The sequence below is a fragment of the Mesocricetus auratus genome, unplaced genomic scaffold (assembly GCF_017639785.1).
Source record: "Mesocricetus auratus isolate SY011 unplaced genomic scaffold, BCM_Maur_2.0 Super-Scaffold_4256, whole genome shotgun sequence".
Classification (NCBI taxonomy): Eukaryota; Metazoa; Chordata; class Mammalia; order Rodentia; family Cricetidae; genus Mesocricetus; species Mesocricetus auratus.
This window is the reverse complement of record NW_024429182.1, coordinates 61,163,416-61,190,899: the sequence shown is the minus strand read 5'-3', so window position 1 is coordinate 61,190,899 and position 27,484 is coordinate 61,163,416. Positions and strand designations below refer to the sequence as shown.

Genomic DNA, 27,484 nt, shown 5'->3' with positions numbered 1-27,484 from the left:
AGTAAATCTAGGCTGTGCCCCAAGTCCTGGAGTCTCCCAAAGAACTGAAGATGAAAAGTGGGCAGACAGTACCCTCCCTCTACTGTTTTTTCCTGTCAAGATGGGTAGAGCACTGCCTCTGTTAGTTTCCAAGATAGCCACAGGCTGGCTATACATCCAAGTGCTGGCTCTACAGGGAATAGAAGTGAAGGAGATCCTACAAGCATTTCTGAAGGCAGACCACTCTTGTCTTTTCTACCCTCAGAAGGGATGTTTAAAATTTGGGATCTGAAGTGTGCACCCCCACCACACACAGTATTTTCTAGAACATTCCAAATATGAAAGATCTCTCTCTCTCTCTCTCTCTCTCTCTCTCTCTCTCTCTCTCTCTCTCTCCCTGTGTGTGTGTCTGTATGTGTACGCGCACGCGCGCACGTGTGTGTGTGTGTGTGTGTGTGTGTGTGTGTGTGTGTGTGTATCTACTCTATAGCATAGCTGTATATGGTCCTGACTGCAGACAGGTAATTAAGGTATAAGTCTCAAACGTTACAACTCACCCATTTGCAGCATAAAATGATTTGTGCTAAAGTCAGGGTAAAACACCTATCACCACAAGCAGGGTCAGAAATTGTGTGCCTGATAAGGAGCTCTGGGTCTTCCTTTGTCCCCTTTCCCCAGTCTCACTAGAAAAGCCCATCTCTGTATGATCTTATCTATTCTAGATGTTTAAGGAAACAATCATAGAATTTGGGGTTTGTGACTGATTTGTTTTACTTCCTTTCATTGCCTATGTTGGAGCTTGCAAAGGCCTCCATTTCTTCTTAGGATGCTGAATAATGCCCCAAGGTGCATACAGATCACATGTAATTTATCCATCCATGAGTTGATGGGCATTGTGTTGTTACTGTGAACGGGTGCTGTTATCCCGTGGGTAAGTCTGAAATGCACATGTGTTTGCATATCTCTTGGGTTTTTACCTAGAAATGGATCTGCTGAATCACAAGGTAGCCCTATGACAGCTATAAAGGATCTTCTTGGCTCCCTCATGAGGGCTCTGCCAGCCTGCAATCCCACTGTGATGTGAGAGCTTGATTTTTCTGTGTTTTCATCAATGATGATGTCACTGTGAATCCTTTTTACTTTGGATGATTACAGGACGGTCATGGTTTGAGAGAGAAGTGCTCCCCATGGTGTTTGGGTGTTTAACTGCTTGATCCCCAGTTGGTGGCACTGTTTGGGGAGGGTTACATGGTGAAGCCTTGCTAAAGAACGTGTGTCACTGGGCACAGACATTGAGATTAAAAGCCTTGTCTCTCTTCTTCGTGGTTGTATTTGAAGATGGACCTCTCAGCCTCCTGCTCCTGCCACCATGCCTACTGCTTGCTGCCTTGGCTCCCAGGCAAGATGGACTCTATCCCTTTGGAACCATAAGTACAAATAAACTCTTCCTTCTATCAGTTGCTTTGGTCATGATGTTTTATCGTAGCATCAGAAAAGTAGCTAATACAAAGGGTGAGGCGGTGTCGTAATGTGGTGTTCGTTGGCACTTTTCTGGTGGCTAATAATGCCAAGCATTCCTTTCTGTGCCCACCTACCATGGTGTTCGTTGGCACTTTTCTGGTGGCTAATAACGCCAAGCATTCCTTTCTGTGCCCACCTACCATTTAAACATCTCTTTAAAGAAATGCCTATTCACATCCTTGGCTACTTTTTAGCTGGTTGCTTATCTTGGGCATGTTTGCAAGTTCACATGAATCTTTCATAAACTTTGTGGCTGTTTACCGATGGTTAACAGCACAGAACTGACACTGCAGACGTCATAGACTTCTACCTGCTTCAAGTAGGCTTCTGTCAGAGCCCTGGCATGAGCTTCCAGGAACCTGTACCCTGCCCTGCCCCACAGCCACTCTGCACAGCTTAATCATCTCCATTCTCCATGCCAGAGAGCCTCTTTCTATTATTTCTTTCCCCAGATGTCACCTGAGAAAAATGAGTACAATAAAAATTATAGCTTACTCAATAAAATTATAAAGATGTTTGAATGCAGTTTGGGATTCATTTGATGCAATGTGGGCATTAAATATGCAAGTGGGAAAGTCACACAGACATCTTGGCATGTGAGTCTGGGGTAGTCAGGGAAGTGGTCAGGCTGAGCAGAATTTGCGGCACAATGACTTAAGCTATGAGACTGGGTAGTTTTGACAGCTGAATTATGGTAGCAGAGTATGGACTAGGAAAGTGGACCCCATGACTGAGCCTGGTGGACTCTTTTAGAGACAAGAGAGGGAGCAGCTCAGCACATGGGCTACTACATACAGCAAAGTGGGCTAACCTGACCAGGCATGGTATGGGGGATGAAGAAAGTGACAAACGCTGACAAAGGTCAGTAATAGTAGCACAGGAAATGTACCTTTCAGAAATGGGAAAACACAAGATGCTGGTGACCTTGACAGGAGCAGTTTCAAGGTCGTGGAAAGGTCAGCGTTTGCCAGAACTGAGTTCAAAAGAGATTAGGATGAGAGAGATTTTGATTGCCAATTATTCACATCTTATTTGGAGGACTCTTGTTTAAGGAAGGGAGAGGGAGTTGGCATCCACAGGAAGGATAAGGGTCAGAAATGCGGCTCTGGTCCATGTGAGCAGAGCCCAGACTCCCCAGGAATCAATGCATTCTTCCTGCTCAGAGTGATGCTATGGAAGTAACCTTTGACTCCATACTGCTCTCACACCCAAACATTCTTTGAACAAGCCTACTGCCTATAGCTTTAAAGGAGGTTGATCCAAATCTGACTTCTCCACCTTCTCCACAGCACCTTCCACCATCTGCTGGGTCCCAGCCTTCAGCACCCCCCTCCCATCTGCAGTCACTGCAGTGCCTCCCTGCTCAAGTGACTGTCCAAGAGCTAATAAATTCACACCCAAATGACTTCATATGACCTGGCCACGTACTGCAAAGTTCTCACAGAGATAATAGAAAATAATAGTCTCTTCCTGGGACCACCCTGCCTCTATTTGATGTCTGACTGGGGAGAAGTTTTGGCCTAGATGTTTTGGACAGGCACAGCAGCTGCCCTTACCAGACACACACAAGAGGAAAGAGTGTCTGCCTGGATCTTAGAGTGAGGCTCTTTCAGACAGACATTAAGACTTGCCCAAGTCCCCAGCAGGATTGAGTGTACTGCCCGAAAGTGCCCTGAAGAGAATTCATTTGCTCTCAGGTCCTAATCACACCCCAGACCATCTCTTGATAGAACTAACTACCTCACAGGGAGGATCAGGGCTAGCAGCCTGGCCCATTGACAGATACTGCATCCTGGGAAGAGGTGGTCTCTCTGCCCTCACTCTAGATTATCCAGACAGTGACCCAGCAAGGGCTCATGAGTGGCGAGTGGCTGGCTGACTTTCAGAGCAGACAAGGAAGGAAAGTGCTTATCAAAGACCGTCGGATTTCTCTATATATACTTTTCTGCAGAAAAGCCCATCATCTTAAACAGATGTAAAAGCACTGTTCTGCCCCATTAGCAGACACAACTCAATCTGAGGAAGGAACAGAGGAAGGCAGGGGCGCTTGAAAGGCATGAGTGGTTTCACCAGAATATGGTCTTTCCAGACTCCAGAAGACAGCTTCCACTCAGGTCCTTGGTGTTGTATTCAGTCACCTAAGGATGACCACTTCCTTCACATACACAAGCACGCTGGGTCCTGGAAGTAGAGTGTATTCTTTCTTTTGGTGTCTGTCATAATCTCGGGTTTTCTGGAAAAGCCTCAGACATCACTTTCCTTATGCCTGTGCACTCTGCCATATGGTTGCAGGGCTGCAGTTGAAGCACAAAATGGTTCCATCCTGCTGCCTCCCCTGCCTCAGCTTGGCTCAGGGCTGCACTCTCCTGCCTGTGTTCACACACTAGCTCTGCACAGGAGAGCCTCTGCTTGTGAATCCAGAGCCTCAAATCCTGGCCTCTCCTTTTCAAACCATCACAGGAAGCAGAAGTGAGAAGCTAGAAAGCAATGCCTGGCGCTGAGTCAAACAGAAGCCTCCCTGCACAAGGACGGCTCTGCTTACACTGACATTCCACACCCAGTGAGCACCCAGAAACAGGGAGTGTATTCCGGTTTCACCTGGTGGAGACTCTGGGAAAGCAACAGGACTGTGGTGGTTTGAATGTGATGCCTCTCACATCTGTGGCTGTTTAGGGAAGAGTAGGAAGTGTGATCTTATTCTCTGGGGACAGGCTTAGAGGTTCAAAAAATGACATTTAGAGGTAATTCTCTCTGTCTTCTGTTTTCAGGTGGAGATGTGAGCTTTCAACTGCTGTTCCTGTCACCTGCTGCCATGTCACCCTGCCATGATGGTGATGAACACTTATACTTCTGGAGTCATAAGCCCAAACAAACCTTCTTTCTATAACCTGCCTTGGTGTGGTAGTTTGAGTAAGAATGCTACCCATGAAAGGTTCAGGCATTACGCTGGCCTGCCCTGTTACCTGGCAGGATGTACTCAGGCAGCACTCTGGCCAGCCCAGAGTTCTGTGAGAACCACACAGGTATAAAAGACCCCTTTAAAGGACTGACCCCTGCCTGCTTACGCTCTCTTTTACTCTCATCCTCTCTCTCTCTCCCTCTCTCTCTCTCTCTCTCTCTCTCCCTCTCCCTCTCCCTCTCCCTCTCTCTCTCTCTCTCTCTCTCTCTCCCTCTCCCTCTCCCTCTCCCTCTCCCTCTCCCTCTCCCTCTCCCTCTCTCTCTCTCTCTCTCTCTCTCTCTCTCTCTCTCTCTCTCTCTCTCTCTCTCTCTCTCTCTCTCTCTCAGCTCTGCACGGGTTGGTTACCTCTCACCCCCCTTTCCTTCCCTGTCCACCAATAAAAGTCCAGGTGGGATCGTTAAGTCATGGTTTGTGTCTCGTTACTGGATAAACCTAGACATTCTAACAACATCCCATAGGCTCACAGATTTGAATGCTTACTCATTAGAAAGTGTGGCCTTGTTGGGTTAGGTGTGACTTTGTTGGAGGAAGTGTTCATTGGGGGTGGGCTTTGAGGTTTCAAATGTTCAAGCCAGGCCCAGTGGCTCTCTCTTTTCCTGCTGCCTGCTGACCCAGATGTAGAACTCTCAGCTACCATGTCTGCCTGAGTGCCACCACGCTTCCTGCCACGATGATAATGGACTAAACCTCTGAAACTGCAAGTCCAATTAAACGTTTTCCTTTATAAGAGGTGCTATGGACATGGTGTTCTTAACAGCAGTAGATCACTGACAGTAGATCACTTGGCCCTGGTGTTTTTATCACAGCAACAGACATACAAGGACATTGTCCACGTTCTTGATAATGGGGCAGATGAGAGATGGGCAAAACTGAGACAGCCCACCAGAGCCCGCCTGTTCCTGTGTGCCACCTTTTCTACAGACATCTAGCAGGACCACAGTGCAGGCTGACTGTGTGGGCTTCTTGCTGAATTCTACAGCACATCATTCTAAAGAGGCTGCCTTAGTTTGTTCTCCTATTGTTGTGATGAAATGCCCTGGCAAAGCGATTCAAGAGAGAAAGGGCTTATTTCCGCTCACAGGTGAAAACAGAATCCACTTTGATGGGGAGGTCAAGGCAGGGGTTGAAGCAGCTGGTCATACTACAGCCACAATCAGGAAGCCGAGGAGCTAAATACCACCCACCTCAATTGACCTAATCAATGTGATCCCTCACAGACAGACAGTGAGGCCAGAGGCTTACTAATCCCTCAAGGTGTGGTAAGGGGCATGCCTCTATGAGAGACGAAAGACCCCATGAAGCTGAAAATAAGCCATTACAAAGATGAAAGATAAAGGCAGTATCTGAGGAGAATACACCCTACCCATCACTCATGTGCTGCCTGTGCTGAAGGGGACACCAGAACCATTTTAATTTTTTGATCTGTGCTTCTTCACTCTTTCCACTATGTCCAAATGAGGACTTATCACATGGATACCCAGGGAATCAATGACAGAATGGAAAGAAAATCATCAGCCAGAAGAGTTGCTGATGGTCCACCAACCACTGACCTGGAGGCAATCCTCACCAGGAGCCCGTCACAGCTGTGACAGGACAGGTGGCCTAAGCTATCTCCAAAGCTAGTCTGACACTCTGCGTGTATTCCTGGCTGTTCTGTCAATCAGAGCCAGGTTTGGGCTTGAGCTGGGGAGAGGCAAAGGTTAGTGTCAAAACTCAAAACTACAGGCAGGTGAGAAGCTAATCCACACCCACTGTCACCACTTCTAATGACAGCAACATGGAGAGGCACCCATGAAGCCCAGAACCTTATTCTCTGAGCTCAGGGCCACAAGGGCACACTGTCCTTACTGAACCACCCCATGTTTTAGAACTAAAAAAAATGAAAATATGTGGTTCTGCCAGCCCAGCAACCTGAGTCCATTTGCTTGCAGAACATTGGAAACTTTTGAGCACACCATCTTCTGCTCTTTCTTACCAGTTTCCACTTATGTCCCAAATGATTTCCAGAGAAATCCAGGCCCTGCTCTGGACAGACTGGAGCCCTGAGGTGAGCTCCATTCATTCCACTGGTTCAGGTACAAAGGTGACCAGAAGTTTAGGAGTCTACGGGAAGGACGGATGCCTGCACAGCTCTACAGATCCTGAGAAAGGATCGAGTCTGGGCTAAGGACCTTATGCTCTCTAAGACTCTGGTTAACACTCTCTAAACCATTTTGTCCTGTGCTCTGGCATCCATCTCTAACACCCACTCACTCTTCAGTTGAGTGATGGTAGAGTCTTCTTTGCTCTTTGGACTGCTTCACTGAGGGCTGCCAGAGCCTCACACTAAAACCCCAATCTTCTCCCTCTTTCTTCCGCTAATATCTACTCTAAAGAAAACAGTCAACAAAATGGAAAACCAGCCTGGAGATTAGGGGAAATTTGTGAAAATTGGATATGCGGTAGGCATTAACATAAAAAATTAAAGTACGAATAAGCTAATTTCAAGAATGCATACATAACAGTTAACAAAAGAATGGGAGAGAATAGGATACTTAACACTGGAGGCCCTTGAATGGCCAGCAGGTAAAGGCGAAGACAGGCAGCATCTCCCAACATCAGGGACTGCAGATCAAGACTACTGAGAGGTAGAGTAGCCTGATAAGGTGGCATTGATGGAGAAGAGGGTACAGTAGCTCCATGTGGGTTGGAGCAAAGGGAATCCTTGCTCATTGATGGCATGAACAGAACGTGTGACCGTCATGCACACGAGCATGTAGAGTTCTGAAGCAGTTAAGAAAGACCTACCACATGACTCAGCTTTTCTGGATGTATGGCTAAGGGAATACAGTGCTTACCTTGTAACGAAACCGGTTCCTTGTAGCATTGTTCCCAACAGTCAAACTGTTGTGACAAGGTGTTAAATGAATGGCTAAAGCTGATGTGTGTGTACAGAGAAGACAGTGTACCAGATAAGATAAACCAGGCCCAGAGAGAAAGGTGTTCTGCGGCATTATCACAGGAGAAATATGGGAAAAATAACCAAATGAGAGAGAGAGGGGGAGGGAGAGAGAGAGAGAGCATTAACAGTGGCTTTATGCAGGATTGAGTTTAAAGATGGAGTGTGGGGCTAAAGAGCTGACTCAGCACTTATGAGTACTTACTGTTCTTGCTGAGGACCTGAACTCGGTTCCCAGCATCCGCAAGTGGCTCACAAATGCTTGTAATTGAGGTTCTGGGGAATCCAATGGCCTCTTCTGGTATCTGAGTGCTCCTGCACACATGTGGTACATATAAGTTTACACAGGCTCATACACATATAGGTAAGTAAAGAAATAAATCTTTTTCTTTTTTGGGGGGGTTTGAGAAAGGGCTTCTCTGCACTGTTTGGAGCCTGTCCTGGATCTCGCTCTTTGACCAGGCTGACCTCCAATTCACAGAGATCAGTCTGCCTCTGCCTGCTGAGTGCTGGGATTAAAGGTGTGTGCCACCAATGCCTGGCTTAAGAAATAAATCTTTAAACAGCAAATGTATAATATGAGTTTATTATTCACATAGATGTTAGCTGGCCTTGAGATGGAGAAATAAGTACCAGAATGAGAGGCAGAAGCCCTGTTGTTTAGCTACAGTAACCTTTCCACTACCTACGTATCCCATAGGAGGTCACATGGTTTAAATACAGACAGTAAAATGTAAGACAGAACCTCTGAATGAGTGAGTCTGTGCTAAGCCTCCGAGATGACGAGAGTGGCAGCCCATACTGTCAAGAATGTGGAGCAAGGGGAACACTCCTCCACTCTTGCTGGAAAGAGTGCTAATGTGTACAGCCACTATGAAAATTAAAATGGTAGTTCTTCAGAAAATTGTGCATTGATCTACTTCAAGACCCAGCTATACCACTCTTGGGCATATACCCAAAGGATGCCCCATCCTACCACAAGGACACTTGATCAACCATGTTCACTACAGCTTTATTCATAAAAAACAGAAACTGGAAAGAGCCTAGAGGTCCTACAACCAAATAAGGGATAAAGAAAATGTGTTATGTTTACACAACAGAGTATTACTTAGCTGATAAAAAATGGCATCATGAAATTTGCAGCCAAATGGATGGAACTGGAAAAGATCATACTGAGTGAGGTAACCCATACCCAGAAAGACAAACATGATATGTAGTCACTTATAAATGGACACTGAAGAATACTAAATGCCAGAACTACACAAAACAAGATGAAAAGTGGCTAATTTTATATTTCAAGATTATTTTCAAAACTCAGATATTGAGTACATTGGTTTTCCTCAGAGAGTAGAACCATTTGGAACATACAAGGGAAGAGCATCTGCATGGTCACAAGACAGAATCCTTCCTTTGTACATCCACCCAAGATCTCATTAAGTGGTCCATCACCAGGCTCCAGGGAGTTTTGACAATTTATAGAATATACGAGCTTTCTCCAAGGCCAGTGTCCCCACATTAAGTCAGCCCAGTCATCATATTGGCACAAATGTCCTGACATTGGGTATGGATTATTGTTGGTGTAGGACATTGCATATCATAGAAAGACCCTAGATATACTTGAAAGGCAGCTGAGTGTTGGTCACCAACCTTCCATGGGCATAGGGCTTAGGGATGGATCTCCACTGGACTGCTTGAGTCCCTTGAATTTTTCAGCTGAACATTTTGGATTATAGTAATTCAGAGCCCATGAGACCAGGGAGCACGCCTTGTTTAGAAGGCCTCACCAACAATTTTGTTCTTCTCCTGACCTAATCAGAACTGTCACTGAGCCCATCACTGTTGTGAGAGCTTGGGCCCTACCATGCCAGGACCACCATGGCTCAAAGCTAGTGCCCCTGATTCTAGCATCATTCATTACAGAAGCAGTCCCAAGTGGGAATAGACATCATCATAGGAGGGTACCCCTCATATGGTGGAAATAGAGCAATGCTAGCCCTCACTCATGGTCTCTCTGCTGAGCACTCAATGTATATACCAGCTACTAGGCAGTGATAAACCTAAACTGTGCCCATTCGGCAGACAGCTAATGACAGCTCTTCAAGCTCGGCTCTACCTAGTGGAAAGTGACATGTGTAAACCTGACATTCCAATGGGGGAAGAAAAAAATAGCAACAGTTAGACACCAAAGATCATTCCAGACCACAATAAACGACCCAGAGTTATCCCACAACAAGACAAAGGCATTATCCCAGAGCATACTACAGAGATAGGGACCTCAGGCCACCTCCCTGTCCACCATTGTCTCAGTGGTGAACAACCGGCCCTGGGAGGTCCTGGGAGGATGACAAAAGAGCATTCACACTGGGAATGGCCAGTGTAAGGGCCCTGAGGCAGCCAGGGGTGTGCTGTGCTGGAGGGCCCAGGCAAGGAGGGAGTAGTATACGAGAGGGCAACATCCCAAGCTGGCCTCAGAGAGGGTACTCTAAGATTGGGGGAAGGGGTCTAGCCTGAGCTATTGAGCCAGTGGCTGAGCATATGGAGGTATTACTGCTCTGAGGCACCCTGTGATCAGATTACTTACTGGAAGACTAGGAAAGATATAGGGCACTGCCTTCTGTATAACACACACAACACATTAAGATCTGTTACAGAAAGCACAGGAACCCATGGAGACACGGGACATAAATCCAGAGGAGCTACTGTCCAGAATGAGGCCATGGGAATACTGAAGGTGAATGGGCCATCACAAGAGACCTGGAAAAGGCCCTTGGGAGGGATACTGGCAGAGTCGGGTGAGAGGCAGGGAAGGAAAGCCCTTCTGGGAAAACAAGGTCAGAGTGTTCCGTGGCATTTTCAGAAGTACCCCACCCCATCCCCCAGTCACAAGCATGGGGCATCTCTGTAACCTGTGTGAACAGGTGGTTTGCCAGCATGAGCCTGAGGGGCACACAGAGGGCTGCATGCAAAAACAGTCACAAAAGAATGTGTAAGTATGACTTGTTTCTGTTGAACGCAGCAGGGCCCCACTAGCAGCATGCGCCTGCACAGCAATGACAATTGCAAGTGGGGAAGGCATTTCACAAGCTGCAGAGGAAAGACAGCCAGGGTTTATTACCTCTGGAGTGGGAGGGGACAGGTCACTAGAGATCCATGGCTGTATCCTGACAGCCCCCTTTAAGGCAGGCAGGTGTCTCCAGCACTAGAGTCCTTTAAGGTGAGGCTAGAGTTCCAGTTTCCATAGAGTGGGCAGGAGAGCATGGTAGAGACTGCAGATGCAGACCCCAAAGTGTGTGCATTCCTGGGGAAGGAAGTAGGAATAGGAGGTTCTGGGGGGTGGTGGTCAAAGGTGGGCGATGTGGCAGGAAGGACTCAGTGTGCAAGCAGTGCTCACTTTGAGGTCCAGGCAACAGGATTCCCCACAGAGGCAGTTTTGCCCCTCCTCCACTGCTTAGTGTAGGAATGCATGCTCAGGGCATTCTTACAGAGCTCCCCATCGAGATATCAAATACATAGCTCCTTCCACTTGGTTGTTTACATCCAATCACGATCCCCTCTAGGCAGGGTGACCTCCAGGTGTTTGGGGAATATCAGCAACTATATTGCTACAAGGTTTCTGAATTTTTTGTCTCTGGAAATATCTAGAACTGCAGTATATGTTATGACACTTTTTATTATAGTAGAGGAAGGAATAACTCGTGTACTTATAAAAAACAATAAAATAAAAGAGGGGCCAACTTTACCCCCAAGCAGTTGGCTCTCTGTAGTCAGAGGTAGCCTAGCAGCTGTGGACTTCCCTAATGAGAGAGCTGCCAGCGTTTGAAAGGCCATGGGCAACACTGATGCCCTGAGATGTCTTGGATTTGGTGTGTGGCCTGGCTGGCAAGTCACTGGGAGACAAAGAAAATCGTCACTGCCCAGCTGTTCTGTGGCAAGACAGCATGCTAAATTTAAGCCCATAAATAGTTGTGGAAGCGAGAGAACAGGTGGCAAATGGTCTCTGAGGCAGATGGTGCTTTTTAATATTTGTATCTGATCGTAATTGGCAATACTAGAGACAGTGTCTCCATGCTCTCATTTCACCTTCCTCACTTGAGAGCCCTGGAAACGGTGGGCCACACTTTAAACTCTATCGTTCTTAGGAGAAAAGTCATTTCAGATCCTTCATCTGATAGGGAGGACATCCGGTACCTGGCTCACTTGTCCTAGCAAAGGTCTGAGCAGAACAGTGACTGCAGGCCAGGACAGTCCATTCTAGAAACACCAGGGAGGCATGCCTGGTCCACATCCTCTACCTCTTCTCCTGGCCTCGACACCCAGACTATTCCTCTAACATTGAGATATAGGCGTGATGCCCAGGAACTCTTCCCCTAGTAGGTTTCTTCTTTAATCTGAAACTCCGAGGAATAGTGAGAAGTGAGCTAAAACCTGTTTGCTCTGTTCTTCTTTCCTTAGTGGTTCCTGCAGCCACCAGCCTGCATGCCTGCACTGTCATCAGAACAGACATGTCTCCAAATGAGCCTGCTGCCCTCTGCTCCAAGTGGGATTCAGGGTCAGGTGGGCAACCAACAGCATTAGATGCCACAAATGGGCAGTGCTTGTCATCTCAACCCAACAAGAACCCAACAGGGTGCTGAATCAGGGATGCTGCTGAGTCCACAGATTCACATCCTATTCTTCATATGGAGGGTTACAGGAAAGAAAGACACAGCTTCTGATGGCAGACACATAGTCCAGAAAAGGGACAAGTTCCACAGGTATCTGGCCTGTGGAGAACAACCACAGGCTTTGGTTGTGCACATTACACATTGAAGAAGACAACCGCATTAGAAATGAGCTTGGAACTAGCCCCTAGCTCTCAGAGTATGGGTTGAGAACTCCACACACCAGGGCTGAAGACTAGTATAAATCCTTTGATTTAGTCCCTTCCACAGAGATATGCCCCTCTGGTGCTTAAGCTAACAGAACACACACACACACACACACACACACACACACACACACACACACACACCACTGTTCTCCCTGCCCAGCTGAGCTTATCCATACTGCCCCAGTACTACAAGGTCTCACAGTTTGTTAAGTAACATTCTAATTTAAACTAGGGGTTTTCTGTGAAGATAGAACTTGGGGCAGATAAGGATCGCAGGACCCAGCTTCTACCCACATGCTGACAAAACCAAAATCCATCTCCAGCGGTTGTGTGCTATCCCCAAGAGGCAAAATTGTCCACAGTTGAGCCTCATTAACCCAAACTGTGTGAGGCCTCTGAGGCATCTGGCTTTTTACATCAAGCAGCAGTCAGGCTCATCATCTGAAATAGGAGTTACCCTTCCATTATGAACAGTTTGCTCTCTGCAGATATATCAAGGGCCACAAGCTTCATATAAGCTTGCATAAGGGATGTGCTGCATCAGACCTGCCTTCTCTGTCCATCTAAGCCTGACTGCTCCAATTCACTCCATGCCAAACCCTTAAGGCCTTTGTCCTCCTACTGAGCCTGGGTCATCATTTGAGGGGTGCCAGGAATTTCTCTGCAAATTGGTCCTCTGAAGAGTTTATTCCTTCACTCATTCCGTAGGCTCCTGTAAGTGGCATAGAATAGGCCTACAGCGTGATGGGTGTCTGAGTTAGGATTTCCATTGCTGTGATAAAAACACTGTGACCAAAACTAACTTGGATAGGAAAAGGTTTGTTCCCAGTTATACTCCCTGCTTACAGCCCATCCCTGAAGGAGTCAGGGCGGGAACTGAGGTAGAGACCATGGAAGGGTGCTGCTTACCAGCTTGCTCAGCTACTCTTCTATGGCACCCAAGAGCAGAAGCCCATGGGTGGCACTGCCCACAGTGATCTGAGACCTCCTACACTAATCATAATCAAGAAAATGAATCGCCCACAGGCCATTCTGGTAGGGACATTTTCTCAACTGAGGTCTCCCTTTTTTTTCAATATATTTTTTATTTAAATTAGAAACATGCTTGCTTCACACATTAATCCAGCTCCTTTTAGAAGCTCACAAGACACTTGATATGACTTTTCACCAGAACTATGCCCATTACCCCTCAATGACCTTCTTCACCCAGCTAGGGAAGAGACCCAGTCCAACACAGCCAGATGGCCACACCTCCCAAAGAAGCGCTGTCTAGGCCATCCCTGGATTTCACTAGACCTGGAAAGGGGAACCAGCAGGCAAAACAGTGTCTGGGTCTAAGATAAATGTTTATAAGCATCAGTGTATCCATGGATTGAGGGGTTTTAGCCAACGGCTTCACACAGCAGGAATGTGGGCTTCAAACATAGATTGCCCAAGGGCTTGCTCCCATCACATCTAAACGAGAGTTCACTAGTGCACTGAAATGGAATGCCAATTTCATTCTGGCTAATACCGTATGCTACGGGTCAGCTAATCCATTAGGTTGGTAGAGGAATACAGAGGTCAAATGTCCAATTGAAAAGGACCACATTAGACTTACCAGAAAGAAAATCTGTAACTGTGTGCACCTTAAAAAAATTGGAACATGGGATATTTACCTTTGCCTTGTATGTATGTGTGTGGCTGTGCATATGCATGAGCATGTGTGTGCATGTATGTATATGCTTGTATATGCACATATGTGCAGTGTATATGCCTATACAAGTACTGTGCATGTGCGTGCATGTGCACATGTCTCATCTAGTGATATGTTTCCTGTTGCTGAGAATGTAGCAATTAATGACATGCTAAACACCCCTTATCCAAAGTGCTTGGGATGCAAACTGTATTGATTCTGGAATATTTCAGGATTTTGAAATATTTACATATACATGAAGACATCAAGTCTAAATATGAATTTATTCATTTTCTATAATATATACACAGGCTTGAGTTTATTTCATATAATGTTTTTAACAATTTCATGCATAAGCAAAGTTTTCCAAAGCAGACTTTTCCCACCTGTGGCATCTAATCAGTGCTGAGAGTTTCTGGTTTTGGATTTGTTGATGCAGGATTTTCAGCACGTAGCAACCTGTCTCCTGCAGACTTTCTGTGAAAGCTCTACCACAGCATATAACCAACTCACTAAAGCAACCAAAACCCAGGGATACAAGATTCCAAATTGGCATTGCTATCACGTTTGAAGAAACCAGCACTGCACAGGGATACAAGGCACCCTGAAACCAGTCAACAATATGACACAGAGAGCAGTTAAGCACATCACGTAGACAACAGATGACCATGTGGCCAGTCCAGAACCCATTCCACAACTCAGGAATAAGCATCTCTGAATCTATGCACCACAGGATGCCGAGAATCCACAAGTTCATCCTCTCCAATTCTTCTAAAAGGCCCAACACCCTGAGCACCAAACATTCAAGGGGTATTATGCCTCTTGTCCCCACCCTTGCCTTGTCGGCAGGATTTTCCTCACGCTCAGAGCAACCATCTCCAATCCCATGCAAGTCTAAAGAGAGCCATGTGAAGCTCAGCAATGGGCCCTGGTGTATCACTAGCTATGTCAGTTGATGCTTCTTGGGTGAGTCACCCTTGCTCTCTGACCTGTGCCACACAAGGTTTTGGGGTCCTTCAGTACCTACATGAGATGTAAAGGGGTCTTGTCTCTTCACATGTACATATCAAAAAGTCACATGGGCACCATCAAGCCTTGCACCATGGAGTCCTCATGTATCAAGCAAACCCCACACAACATTAACTAGATGCCCCTCCTGGATATGACCTGCAGTAATCCACAGTATGTGTCCAGAGATGGGGAACAGTGACCAAGATACTGAGTTCCTGGGCCCAGCTGGCCCTGCTTCCCCAGATGGATTCTTTTTATGACCTTTCTGGATAGTGCGCTATTCCTACCTGAGAAGGGAGCAGTCCGGAGGGGGATTCTGATGGGGGTCAACGTCAGGAAATGGCAGGGCTGCACAATGGAAGGGGACAGGCCCCGTAGTTCCTCGGGGTCCACAGAGACCATGGCAGCAGCTGCAGTGGCAGTAGCTGCAGTAGCAGCAGCAGCAGTGATGGTGATGGTAGGACCACTGCTGATTGGCTTAAGGCTGTTATGGCAACCACCTGTGAAAGAGAGACCAGGGTTAACACATGTGACACACATCCGTTTCAGATAACAATACTCTCAAAATGTAACAGTAGCACTGCCCCCTTTAATGGTATCTTGTACTGGCTAGCAATGTCCCCAGAATGAATCTTGTCACTCAGCACACATATGTCACTGTGTGATGCTTAGAGTGTCACCCTTCTGAAGTCACGAAGAAGGATCCATTGTAGGTCATTTGAAATGACCATGAGGATTGTGCTAAAGCTTAGCGTGGCAGAGGGAGGGCTCTAATAGAATCAGGGTGGGGAGACTCTGCAGAAAGGAATGGGTGTGCTGGGCAGTGATGGTGCTCATCTTTAATCCCAGCACTCGGGCGGCAGAGGCTGGTGGATCTCTGTGAGTTCGAGGCCAGCCTGGTCTATAGAGTTCCAGGACAGACTCCAAAGCTACAGAAAGAAACCTTATCTGGAAAAAAAAACAAAACAAAAAGAGGGGGGGTAGTTATAGGCCAAGGCTGCAGGGGTTCCCAGAACTCTGAGGCTCAGGATACTGACCACCCGTGGAGAAATCAGCATCCACTCTGCTCTCCCAGATGCTCCAAACACAGAATCAAGGAAGGATACCAAGGCTACAGAGAGTAAGTAATTCAGGCTGTAAAATCACTTTTAAACATCTACAGTAGAGCCATAAAGTCAGTTGTCTTTGTGGGCTGAAAGGGTGCTAAGCAATGAGCAGTCAGAAGGCCTGCTTTCAGGGGAACTTTCCAAAAGGAAGTGTATGGCTGACCCACTTCTCATCCATGGATTTTATGGTATAGGTTGATGGGTTTAAGTCAGGGGGGCTGAAGAACTGGTGAGTGTGTCTCAGTTTCCAGCAGGTTGGCCTTTACTGAGATGGGGACACATGGGCCCAATCATTCTAGGATGGGAGAGTGATGCATACTGGCCACTGGGGAGAAGTTCAGGCAAGTCTAAGAGTTCTGGGACAGATGCTTCTCATAGGATATGGGGGCGCTGAGGAAACTGTGAAGCAGAGTGGAGTAGGGCAGTGTGCACAGGGGCGGGATGTGGGGTGCTGAGGGTTGGTTGCAGACACATCAGGCTAGGCAGGTAGACACCAGTGTATGAATAATGAAGTTAGCTGCAGAATGGTGGGCAGGGTCAGATGCTTGCGAGGTCTGCTCAGAGTTCCTGCCACGGTCCCAGGCTGGGTGCCTTTTGTGTATGAGCAATCAGGGGATACGGCTGAGTTCTGCATATGCTCAGAGACAGAGGGTTGAATCTGGACCTCAGGGGAGACATCCAGAAGGGAGAAACAAATCTTAAGGCATCTAGAAAGTACTGGATCTTGTAAGCTCAGATTAAAAAAAAAGTACATAGGGGGAAAAAACACAAAAGAAGGTCTTGGCTGTGAGCGTGTCGAAGTGGCAGAATCATGGTTGATTTTCTCTCCCTGTCTTTCCATATTTACAAATTCCCTAAGAGGGACACACACCGTCTTTTAAAATTACACTTACAGAGCTACTAGGCAGAAGCTACAGTGCTCCCGCACAGCCCATGGCAGCTCCCTTGTCATTACCACCTTCCCCAGGGTGCTGCATGTCACCAAGCATGAGCTCAGATTGACACACTGTTAAACCAAAGGCCCACGCTCCTTCCGTGGGCTCCTGTCTGGTGTATAACCTGTGAATTTTGACAGATGTAGAATGTATCCACAGCATCCCACGTAAGAATTTCCTAACAGTTCCAGCTGCTCCACCCTGCCCAATCTGGTTCCACCACATACATCACAGTTTGGCCTTTTGAAGAGCATCATGTAATTGCAAGCCTCATTTATAACCTGCTCAGTTGTTTTCTTCCACTCAGCAATCTGCTTTGCCGTTTGCTTCCTGTCTTGTTATGACTCAGTAGCACATTTCTTTTTATCATTGAGTAATATTTCATTATAAGGATGTACCACAGTTTGTTTTCCACTCGCCTGCTGAATGACGACATCTTAGTTGCTTCCAGGTTTTGACAATTCTGATCAAAGCTGCTACAAGCATTGGCATGCACTTTCTCATGGACATGTTTTCCATTCCTTTGGGTAAACAACACAATGTAATCGATGTGTCATGTGGCACAAGGAAATTAGCTTTGTTTGTTTTTAATCTTTGCAAGTGTGTGTGATGTGTGTGCAGGATCATGTGTGTAAGCACAGGCAGGCATGTGACATGGCACACACATGGAGGTCAGAAGACAAGCTCAGGTACCAGCCCTTTACTTTCTTATTGTTTTAGATAGAATCTCTGATCTGCTATTGCATACAGCAGATGGCTGATGCCTCCAGAGAGTCTCCCATCTCCCTCTCCTGCCTCACTGTAGGAGTTCTGGGGTTACAGACACATGCCTCCATGTCCATCTTCTGGGGATTCTAAGGAATCAACTCTGGTCCTCAGCTTGGGGGATAAGTCCTTTGTGCACTGAAGCACCTCTCCAGCCTGTGCTCAGCTCTTAAAGAAACCTCCAGGTCGACCACCTGAGACCTGGGGATGCACACTGTGATCCCATCCCAAAGGGATCCAGCCTGCCCAGAGACTGGCAGTATCCTAGTCCCTTTCTCCACCCACAGGACAGGCAAGGTAAGCATGGGCCTGTTTCCGGCCTGCCATCCGGTGCCCTGCAAAGAACTACCTGAGACGTGCAGAATGTGCACTGTGGATCCCATCCCAAAGAGGTCCAGCCCATCCTGAGACTGCCAAGGCCCCAATACTAAGAATGCCTCCATCCATGGGAAGAAGAGTGCCACCAGAGTATTGGACCTCCTTGTATCCATCTGAAAGGAACCCTGGCCCCATATCCACTAGGAGAGGAAAACACTCCTTCTGCACCCACTGGAAGAAGGGATGGGAAGGAGACAATATAAAAACACACTCAGCAACAGAAAAACCAATATGATACCTCCAGAGTCTAGAGACTCTACACCAGCAAGACTTGAACATCCTAATGCAGATGAAGCAGAAGAGAACGACCCTAAAAACAACTTCATGAAAATGATAGAGGCCCTCAAAAAGGATATGAGAAAATCCCTTAAAGAAATGGAAGAAAAAACAAACCAAAAAATTCAAGAAATGGAGGAAAAGACAAAGGAAAAACTGCAAGAAACAATTCAAACACTGCAAGGGTTGAAAGCTGAAAATAGAGACAATAAAATGAGCAATCAATGGTCATTAATTTGGCTCAATAGTAATGGTCTTTAATTAGCCCATAACAAGGCACAGGCTAACAGAATGTATTCTAAGATACAATCCATCCTTCTGCTGAATACAAGAAACACACCTCAGCTTCAAAGACAGATGTTACCTCAGAGTTAAAGATGGGGAAAAGATTTCCCACTCAAATGGACCCAAAAAACAAGCGGGAGTAGCAATCCTAATATCTAACAAATTAAACTTTAAACGAAAATCAATCAAAAGAGATGAAGGAGGTCATTACATACTCATCACAGGCGAAATACACCAAGATGAAATGTCTATCCTGAACATCTATGCCCCAAATACAAAGGCAACCACATTCATAAAAGAAACATTACTAAAACACAAATCACACATTAACCCTCACACACTTACAGTGGGAGAATTCAACATCCCACTCTCACCACTAGACAGGACTACCAGACAGAAACTTAACAAAGGAACTAATAGAAGTTATGACCCAATTGGGTTTAATAGATATCTATAGAATAATCCATCCAAACACAAAAGAATATACCTTCTTCTCAGTGCCACATGGAACATTCTCTAAAATCAACCAAACTTGGCTGCCTAACAAATCTTAACAGGTACAAAAAAAATTGGAATAACTCCATGTATCTTATCAGACCACCAGGCTTTAAAGTTAGAATTCAACAACACAAATTGCAGAAAACCTACAAACTCATGGAAATTGAATAATGCATGATTGTACTATTCCTGGGTCAATGAAGAAATAAAAAACGATATTAAAGACTCCTAGAATTCAATTAGAATGAAGACACAACATACCCAAACTTATAGGACACTTTGAAAGCAGTGCTAAACAGAAAGTTCATAGCACTAAGTGCCCACATGAAGAAACTGGAGAATAGTTACACTAGAGAATTAACAGCACAATTGAAAGCTCTAGAACAAAGAGAAGCAAACTACCCTGGAGAGTAGACACCAGGAAATAATCAAATTGAGGGCTGAAATCAATAAAATAGAAACTAGGAAAACAATACAAAGAATCAATGCAATGCAGAGTTGGTTCTTTGAGAAAATCATCAAGATAGACAAACCTTTATCCAAATTTACCAAAGAGAAGAGTTTGAACATGCAAATTAACAAAATCAGAAATGAAAAGGGGGACATAGCAACAGGCACTGAGGAAATCCAGAGAGTCATCAGCTTATATTTTGAAAACCAGTACTCCACAAAATTCAAAAGTTTAAAGAAAATGGACAATTTTCTGGATAGATATCACTTGAGAAAAATAAATCAAGACCAGGTAAGCAATTTAAATAGACCTATAACTCCTAATGAAATAGAAGCAGTCATCAAAAGTCTCCCAATCAAAAAAAGCCCAGGGCCAGATGACCTCAGTGCATAATTCTACCAGAAATTCAAAGAACAGCTAATACCAATTCTCCTCAAAGTATTCCACACAATAGAAGCAGAAGGGTCATTGACAAACTCTTTTTGCAAGGTTACAATATCCTTGATCCCCAAGCCACACAAATACACAACTAAGAAAGAATATCCCTCATGATCATTGATGCAAAAATACTCAGTAAAATACTGGCAAATCAAATCCAAGAACACATCAGAAAAATCTTACACCATGATCAAGTAGAGTTCATCCCAGGGATGCAGAAATGGGATGGTTCAACATACAAACATCCATCAGTGTAATCCACCGCCGAGAAACAAAAATCACTTGATCATCTCATTAAATGCTGAAAAAGCCTTTGACAAAATCCAACACCCCTTCATGATAAAGGTCTTGAGAGATCAGGGAAAACAAGAATATACCTAAACATAATAAGAGCTATATGCAGCAAACCAATAGCCAACATCAAACTAAATGGAGAGAAACTCAATGCAATTCTTCTAAAATTAAGATCAAGGCAAGGCTGTCTCCATAACTCTTCAATACTGTACTTGAAGTTCTAGCTAGAGCAATAAAACAACAAAAGGAGATCAAGGGGATACAAATTGGAAAAGATTTGCTGATGATATGATAGTTTATATAAGTGACCTGAAAAACTACCAGAGAACTCCTACAGCTGATAAACACCGTTAGCAAAGTGTCAGGATACAAGGTCAACTAAAAAAAATCAGTAGCACTACTATATATAGATGATAAAAGGATGAGAAAGAAATCAGAGAAACATCACCCTTTACAATTGCCACAAGCATCATAAAATACCTTGGGGTAACACTAACCAAACAGGTGAAATACCTATATTGCAAGAACTTTGAGTCTTTACAGAAAGAAATTAAAGAAGACAACAGAAAATGGAAAGATCTTCCAAGCTTTTGGATAGGTAGGATCAACATAGTTAAAATGGCAATCTTGCCAAAAGCAATCTGCAGTTTCAATGCAATTCCCGTCAAAATCCTAGACCTTGAAAGAATAATTCTCAACTTCATATGGAAAAAACAAAAGACCCAGGATAGCCAAGACAACCCTGTACAACAAAGGAACGTCCAGAGGCATCACCATGCCTGACTTCAGGCTCTATTATAGAGCTATAGACCTGAAAACAGCTTGGTATTGGCACAAAAATAGACAGGTAGACCAATGGAATTGAATTGAACACCCTAATATTAACCCACATACCTACAAACACCTGATTTTTGACAAAGATGCTAAAAATTATACAATGGAAAAAAGGAAGCATCTTCAATAAATGGTGCTGGAGCAACTGGATGCTGCCATGTAAAAGACATCAGATAGATCCATGTCTATCGCCATGCACAAAACAAATAGATTAAAGACCTCAACATAAAGCCAGCCACACTAAACTTCTTAGAAGAAAAAGTGGGGGGGTACCCTTGAACTAATTGGTACAGGAGACCGCTTCCTGAACATAACACCAGTAACACAGACACTGAGATCAACAATTAATAAATGGAACCAACTGAAACTGAGAAGCTTCTGTAAGGCAAACAACATAGTCAATGAGACAAAAAAGGCAGCCCGCAGAATGGGAAAAGATATTCACTAACCCCACATCTGACAGAGGGCTGAACTCCAAAATTTATAAAGAACTCAAGAAGCAAGTCTCTGAAACACCAAAAGATCCCATTAAAAAGTGGGGTAAAGAACTAAATAGAGAATTCTCAATAGAGGAGTCTAAAATGACTGATAGAAATTTAAGAAAGTGCTCAACATCCTTAGCTATTAGGGAAATGCAACTCTAAACAACTCTGAGATACCATCTCACTCCTGTCAGAATGGCTAAAATCAAAAACACCAATGACAGTTTATGCTGGAGAGGATGTGGAGAAAAGGCAACACTCCTCCACTGCTGGTTGGAGTGCCAACTTGTACAGCCAGCCACTTTGGAAATCAGTATGGAGGTTCCTCCGGAAAATGGGAATCAGTCTACCACAAGATCCAGCAATTTCACTCTTAGGCATATATCCAAAAGATTCACATTCGTACAGTAAGGTTATCTGTTCAGCTATGTTGCCTCTTATCCCCAGTAGACCCAAGTCATACCCAGCCAGGGACCTGTGGGAACAAGTTGTCCAGGACACCTGACTCAGCCCCACTGCACAGTCCCTTGTGGGCCATAAGATACAGACAAGAAGGTCTAGCCTGCACTCTAGCTTCTCTGCAATCCTTTCAGATTGGAGCCGATTGTGAGAGTTCCAGGACCGATGAGGGAGACCACAAAGTCTGACCAGGCAGACCTAAACTTCCCTTTCTAAACTCTTGCCTCCACCATCCCCTATGTCATGAGCTATAAAACCTTAAATAGCCAAGTTCAGGCGCCCCAGCAAGGCGAAGCCCATGTCTGCAGCTGTGCTTAGCCCCAGCCTAGACTGCATTATTTTGAAGGAGAAAGTGTGGAATGGTCATTCCCTTGATTTCCTGCTCTATCAGGTATGCACTAAAGGCTCAAATGTCGTCCATTGTCTTGTACTATTATTGGTTCTCTGAAGCCAGACAGCCCTGTCAGCTGAGCTTCTGATGGGAGATGCTCCTATTTGGAAGCTCCTCGGATCAGACAGGTGCCCAGGCTGCAGGCCTGCCACAGGAGACAGACTGCAGTGGGACCTATGAGTGGTGCCCTCCCTCCATCTATGGCCGCACACCCTAATGCTAACAATGCAGTCTGACAATTAAAAGACTCTTGCTATTAAAACATACTCCAGCGAGCCAACAGCAGTCATGAACCTCTCAAAGCTGGGGATGCCATGCTAAGGGGACCATGCCTTCATCTCTCTCCTTTATAAGACAGAGCTCACGATCTCAGCCATGCGCTGCTGGATGAAGTTTCTGAAATAAACTGGCTCTGTTATTTAAAATGAAAGTGACCTTGACTGATGGAAGAGAAAGTTACCATTATAAAAGCAACAGATGCTAGGGCAGGTGAAAACATTTGTAGCTAAAAAAATGAAAACGTTTTTAATCACCACGTGATTTTTGTTGCCAAATATCATCTGTCAACTTAAAAGCAAAATAACTGTGACTCATTACTCTTCCCTTTAAAAACTAAAAAGATGGGCTTTTTTGTTGTTTGTTTGTTTTTTACCTACACTGACTTTATTTGGCCTCATACAAAACTGCACCATCACCAATGTGTTCACAAAACCAAACTCCAGGGGTAACAGAAAGTTAACAATCAGCAAAAACTATCTAGTGTTGGTAGACGGCAGGGGGAGAAGAGATCCAGGCTCCCTCAAGCTGGTTGAGTCCAGGCCTCTGTGGCCCTTGTCCTCAAAGTTAAAAGAGCCACTGAGTGACCTGCAGTGGTCACCAAACCCCCTTAACAGGCCACAAATCATGACAGCAAGCAGGAGGACCTTCCGGAGGGGGAGGGCTGCATTCATCTCTTCTGGTTGCTGCGCCACAGTGCCCAGCATAACAGCATAAAGGAGGAAGATTTCTCTTGCTCACAGTCTCAGAGGGTTTGGTCCATCACATCAGGAAGGGAATGGCAGAATGCTTAACATCACTGAAGACAGGATGTGGAAGGAAAGGAAGGAAAGGGCATATAGAACTGTGTTAAGGGCTAACCACTAGACACTTGCCCAGCTCCTCCAAATAGACCATACCTCCTCTCATTTCACTACCTTCCAGTAATGTAGTCCTACTGTGAACCCACTCAGCAGTTCCTCCATGGAGTTATCAGAGTCCTTATGACTTAATCTAGAAGACCTCTCACACATACACACTGTGAGGAATCCTTTCCGGCCCTGCCCACTGCCACAGTTCTCAATCTGAGAACTCATCCTCGCAGTGCTGGGGCACTTTGATAGACAGGTTCATAGTTCACAATGCATGGGAGAAGGGATGAGACTGCCGTTGGCTTCTCCTGCCTCATCTCCCAGCCCCCAGTCACAGCAGAGCGCCTCTGTGCCAAGCTGCACACAGCTATGGGACTGAAAGATGATAGGATAGATAGAAGGCACACACGTCACTGGATGGGAATAGACAAACGCTGCTGGGTACCTGCCGCTTGAGAACACTAGCCAGGAAATGCATGGCGCCGAGAGAACCTGGACTCAGCTGCTCCCCCTGAGATCTGACTCTCAGCTGAGTTTGGACTATAAGCAAGCCAGCAAGCATTCAATAAACTGTGTCAACTGATAAATAATGACAGGAACTTCCTTTCCCCAAAGGACTTCAGAAAATCCCTTAGTTGAGTAAATAAATAGTAAGATAAGATAGGAACAGCCAGAAAAACCTGCTAAGCCAGCGAAGAGATAAGCCAGCAAAGCCATCCCATAAGGATTACTTATAAAAGTCAGTGTTCTAAGGAAACCAGTAATTAACCAGGTGCTTTCTTGAAGGCAGCAAGGGGAGGGGTGAAGAGACAGGGGTTCATGAGACACATCCATGTGGGCTCAGCTGCAGCTGCTTCTACCCCTGTTCTTATGACGCAGGCAAGCATAGGAGACAGTTTAGCTCCTAGGACGCTGCCCTACTTGGTTTGGGGTTTATGCACACCTCCACTCTTTTAACTACGCACCTCTTAGCTGTCTTCCTTCAATTGCATGCATTGTCCACACAACCCACCTCAAAATAAAGCACCTAGAAATCTCAGAATTCCCCCATCCTCCACCTGCCACAGGCTACTTATATTCTCATCTTTAAACAAAAGTGTAAGTTTCCCCACTCCTGGTAGCAATCAATTTAGGCCGTTTCTATTCCCATGTGTTCCCAATGTATTCATGTACAAAGACTAGGAGAGTTAATCTGGCCTGACCTGGTTTTGAGTGCATGTGCAGTAAGGTAAAGTTTGTCCTTTAGCAACCTCTTGGAGAGAACCCTATTTGTCAATGTATGCATATACATAATTGGTATGGATATGATTAAAATCAGATGCATTGAGGGAAGGGGCACAGGTAGTACATATATGATAAAAAAAACCTTAGTCTATTAATTAAAGTAGAAAAGTCCCTTTAGAAACCAGTCTTTCCTTCCCCTTAGACCCATAACAAGGACCCTAGGCTATACCCCAGGGCTCTTGAGTGCTCTCACTTATATGGCCCACTGTCCATCCTAACACTGCATCCTTCTATAATTTGAACTATCATTTCTTTTCTCCAAATAAATTCATCTTTCTTGTTTTGAAAATCTGTATGAACCTTATTTTCAGTTATTTGGCAAAGAGGTTGATCAAACATCTGGCCAGGCCCTGACCACTGGTAACACTCATTGCTGCTGGAGTTGTCAAGGCCAGCCCCCTTATCCTTGCTCTCAAACTACAAAGGAGCTGTTTGCATGTTCTCTTTGAAGGAAGTCCTCAGATAGACACACAGAGGAGATCTTTAAGTGCCCTACTGTGGCAGAGGAAAGCCAGGCTCCACAATGTACCTCCCTCTGAGACTGTGAAGTGCCCAGACTCTACAGGGAACATGTACACTAGAGTTCGGTACATTAACTCTGTATACGTTAGAATCCCTGGCTTCCTAATTCCCCACTGGCCTCAGAAGAGAAGGCAGGCAGTGGGTTCTGCATGTACACTGCAGGACAGCTGAGAAGCCGCCAGACCCTGAACAATTTGTGCTGAGATATGCTTTTCTGGGACAAAGCAGACAGAAGGGAAGAATCTGTGAGGTCTGGAACAGTGGGCAAGTAAGGGCTCCAGAGCCACAGACATTAGTGAGTAAACTGGCACCGCATAAAACCAGGAGTGTCCCACAAGGGGTGAGCAGCCAACCAGACCTTCCCATTATCTCTGGGCATGTTTTATAAGAGGCAAGACCTCAGCCCTTGGTATCTCCTTATGCCCTGAAATGGAGAGTGCAGGCATCCAGGACTCTAGGCTCATCCTTAGTTGTTCTTAAGGATCATAGCTACCAGTGGCTATGGAGTAAGTGGGGTGTTCAATATTTGACATCCATTATAGAAGACAGGGCCTTGACTATGGTGTGCCACAAGTGTCAGAGAGGACAACCATATTGGGGCAAACTTTAGGACTCAAAGTTGTGGAGTGTTGGGTAAACAGCAGAATGGTGAGAGTCTCTGCCGAGCTGAATCTGATGAGCACCAGCTGTCACCCTCTCTGCGAGCAAAGCATTCAAAGAAATAAACAACCATTCGTTAGCAACGTCTGCTTAGCAAATGGTTTCAGCTCTGGTGGAAATCCTTCAGGCACCGCACTACTGACTGGTAATCATTTCTGCAGAAATGATTGAGTGATGAGGATGGTGACTTCGTTTGCATGGAGCACATGCTGTGGGCTCTCAGGGTCTGGTATATGTTTGTGGGGGGGTGCTATCTAGACCATGGGACTCACAGAGGGCCTTGGGGAAGCCAGCAATAGCCTCTTCCTTCGCATTCTGTGAAAGCATTGGTTTCCTGCGTTCCGAGGAATAAGGATATCTGTTAGAATTTAACCATGTTTTTGTGGAAGAGTAGAGATAGGTTTCCTGGGTCTATGAAACAAGCTGAGGCAAATCCAGTCTCCATGTGTTTGAACTGTGGCTTAACAATGCGGCCAATATTTGCTTGTTTAGTTGTTTGTTCTGGTTGTTTTCTGAAAGAGACATCCAATTCCTGGTCTTGTTACGAGTGCTGAAGGTGCCAAAGAAGCAAACCTGCAAGCTGTGCTGGACCATCTGCTGAGCTCTGTAGGCAGTTCTCCTCACAAAATCCCAGTGAGATCTTTCTGACTTTCCCAAGCCTCACTGCTCTGATCTTCCCTGCTCTCCCAGGACTGGGAGCAGAGTAGGACCCTGATACTCAGGGCATCCTTTGCAAAGAACACCCGTGGCTGGTAGGATGGATGACCCTTGGCCACCACTCCTTTTCTTCATCTGGCTCTGTGTCCTAATCACAGATAATGACCTCCAAGAACGAGGGAGATCATACTCTTGAGCAGTCTCCCATCAGTGGAATAACATGGGGAAGCATGGGGATGGTATTGATGTCATTTTGGACATCAGAGGCCTTCTCAGCCTTGCCTGGCTTAGAAGTCTAAATGGTGACCTTGGTGACTTGCCTGACCCACTAAGCGCCAGTGTTCTTTTTTTTCTGAGAGTGCATGCTTGAGCCTCCAAACATGGAGAAGTCTCAAGGGGACTCTGTGCTGGGCAATGTCCTGTCGTGCCAGTTTCTGCACCCCTATGAGACACCACGGCTACAGAGTGCTTCAGTAGTGGCTACTGCCTACTAACAGCTTGTCCAGGAAAGATGCGTACATGCCCAGAAGAAGCACTTTGCTAGCTAGTCATTGAAATTTACACACCAGAAGTCACACTGAACAAGAATTTGTAGTGGGGTGGGGGATGGTGACCTGGAATGACAAGGTGCTGCTGAACATACACAGGTACCTAGAGCCAGATGGATGGGCAGACACCAAGACCACACC

The 27,484-nt window shown here is 45.6% G+C and overlaps 1 protein-coding gene across 1 annotated transcript in view; it reads right to left on the bottom strand.

Annotated features, from left to right (window-relative positions):
• The window catches only part of Tcerg1l (transcription elongation regulator 1 like), a 184,584-nt gene that overhangs the window by 128,829 nt on the left and 28,271 nt on the right, over positions 1–27,484 (bottom strand). The window contains exon 4 of the mRNA XM_005064264.4: positions 15,241–15,453. Within this exon, the coding sequence (XP_005064321.1) occupies positions 15,241–15,453 (213 nt within the window). The remainder of the gene's footprint in view (positions 1–15,240; positions 15,454–27,484) is intronic.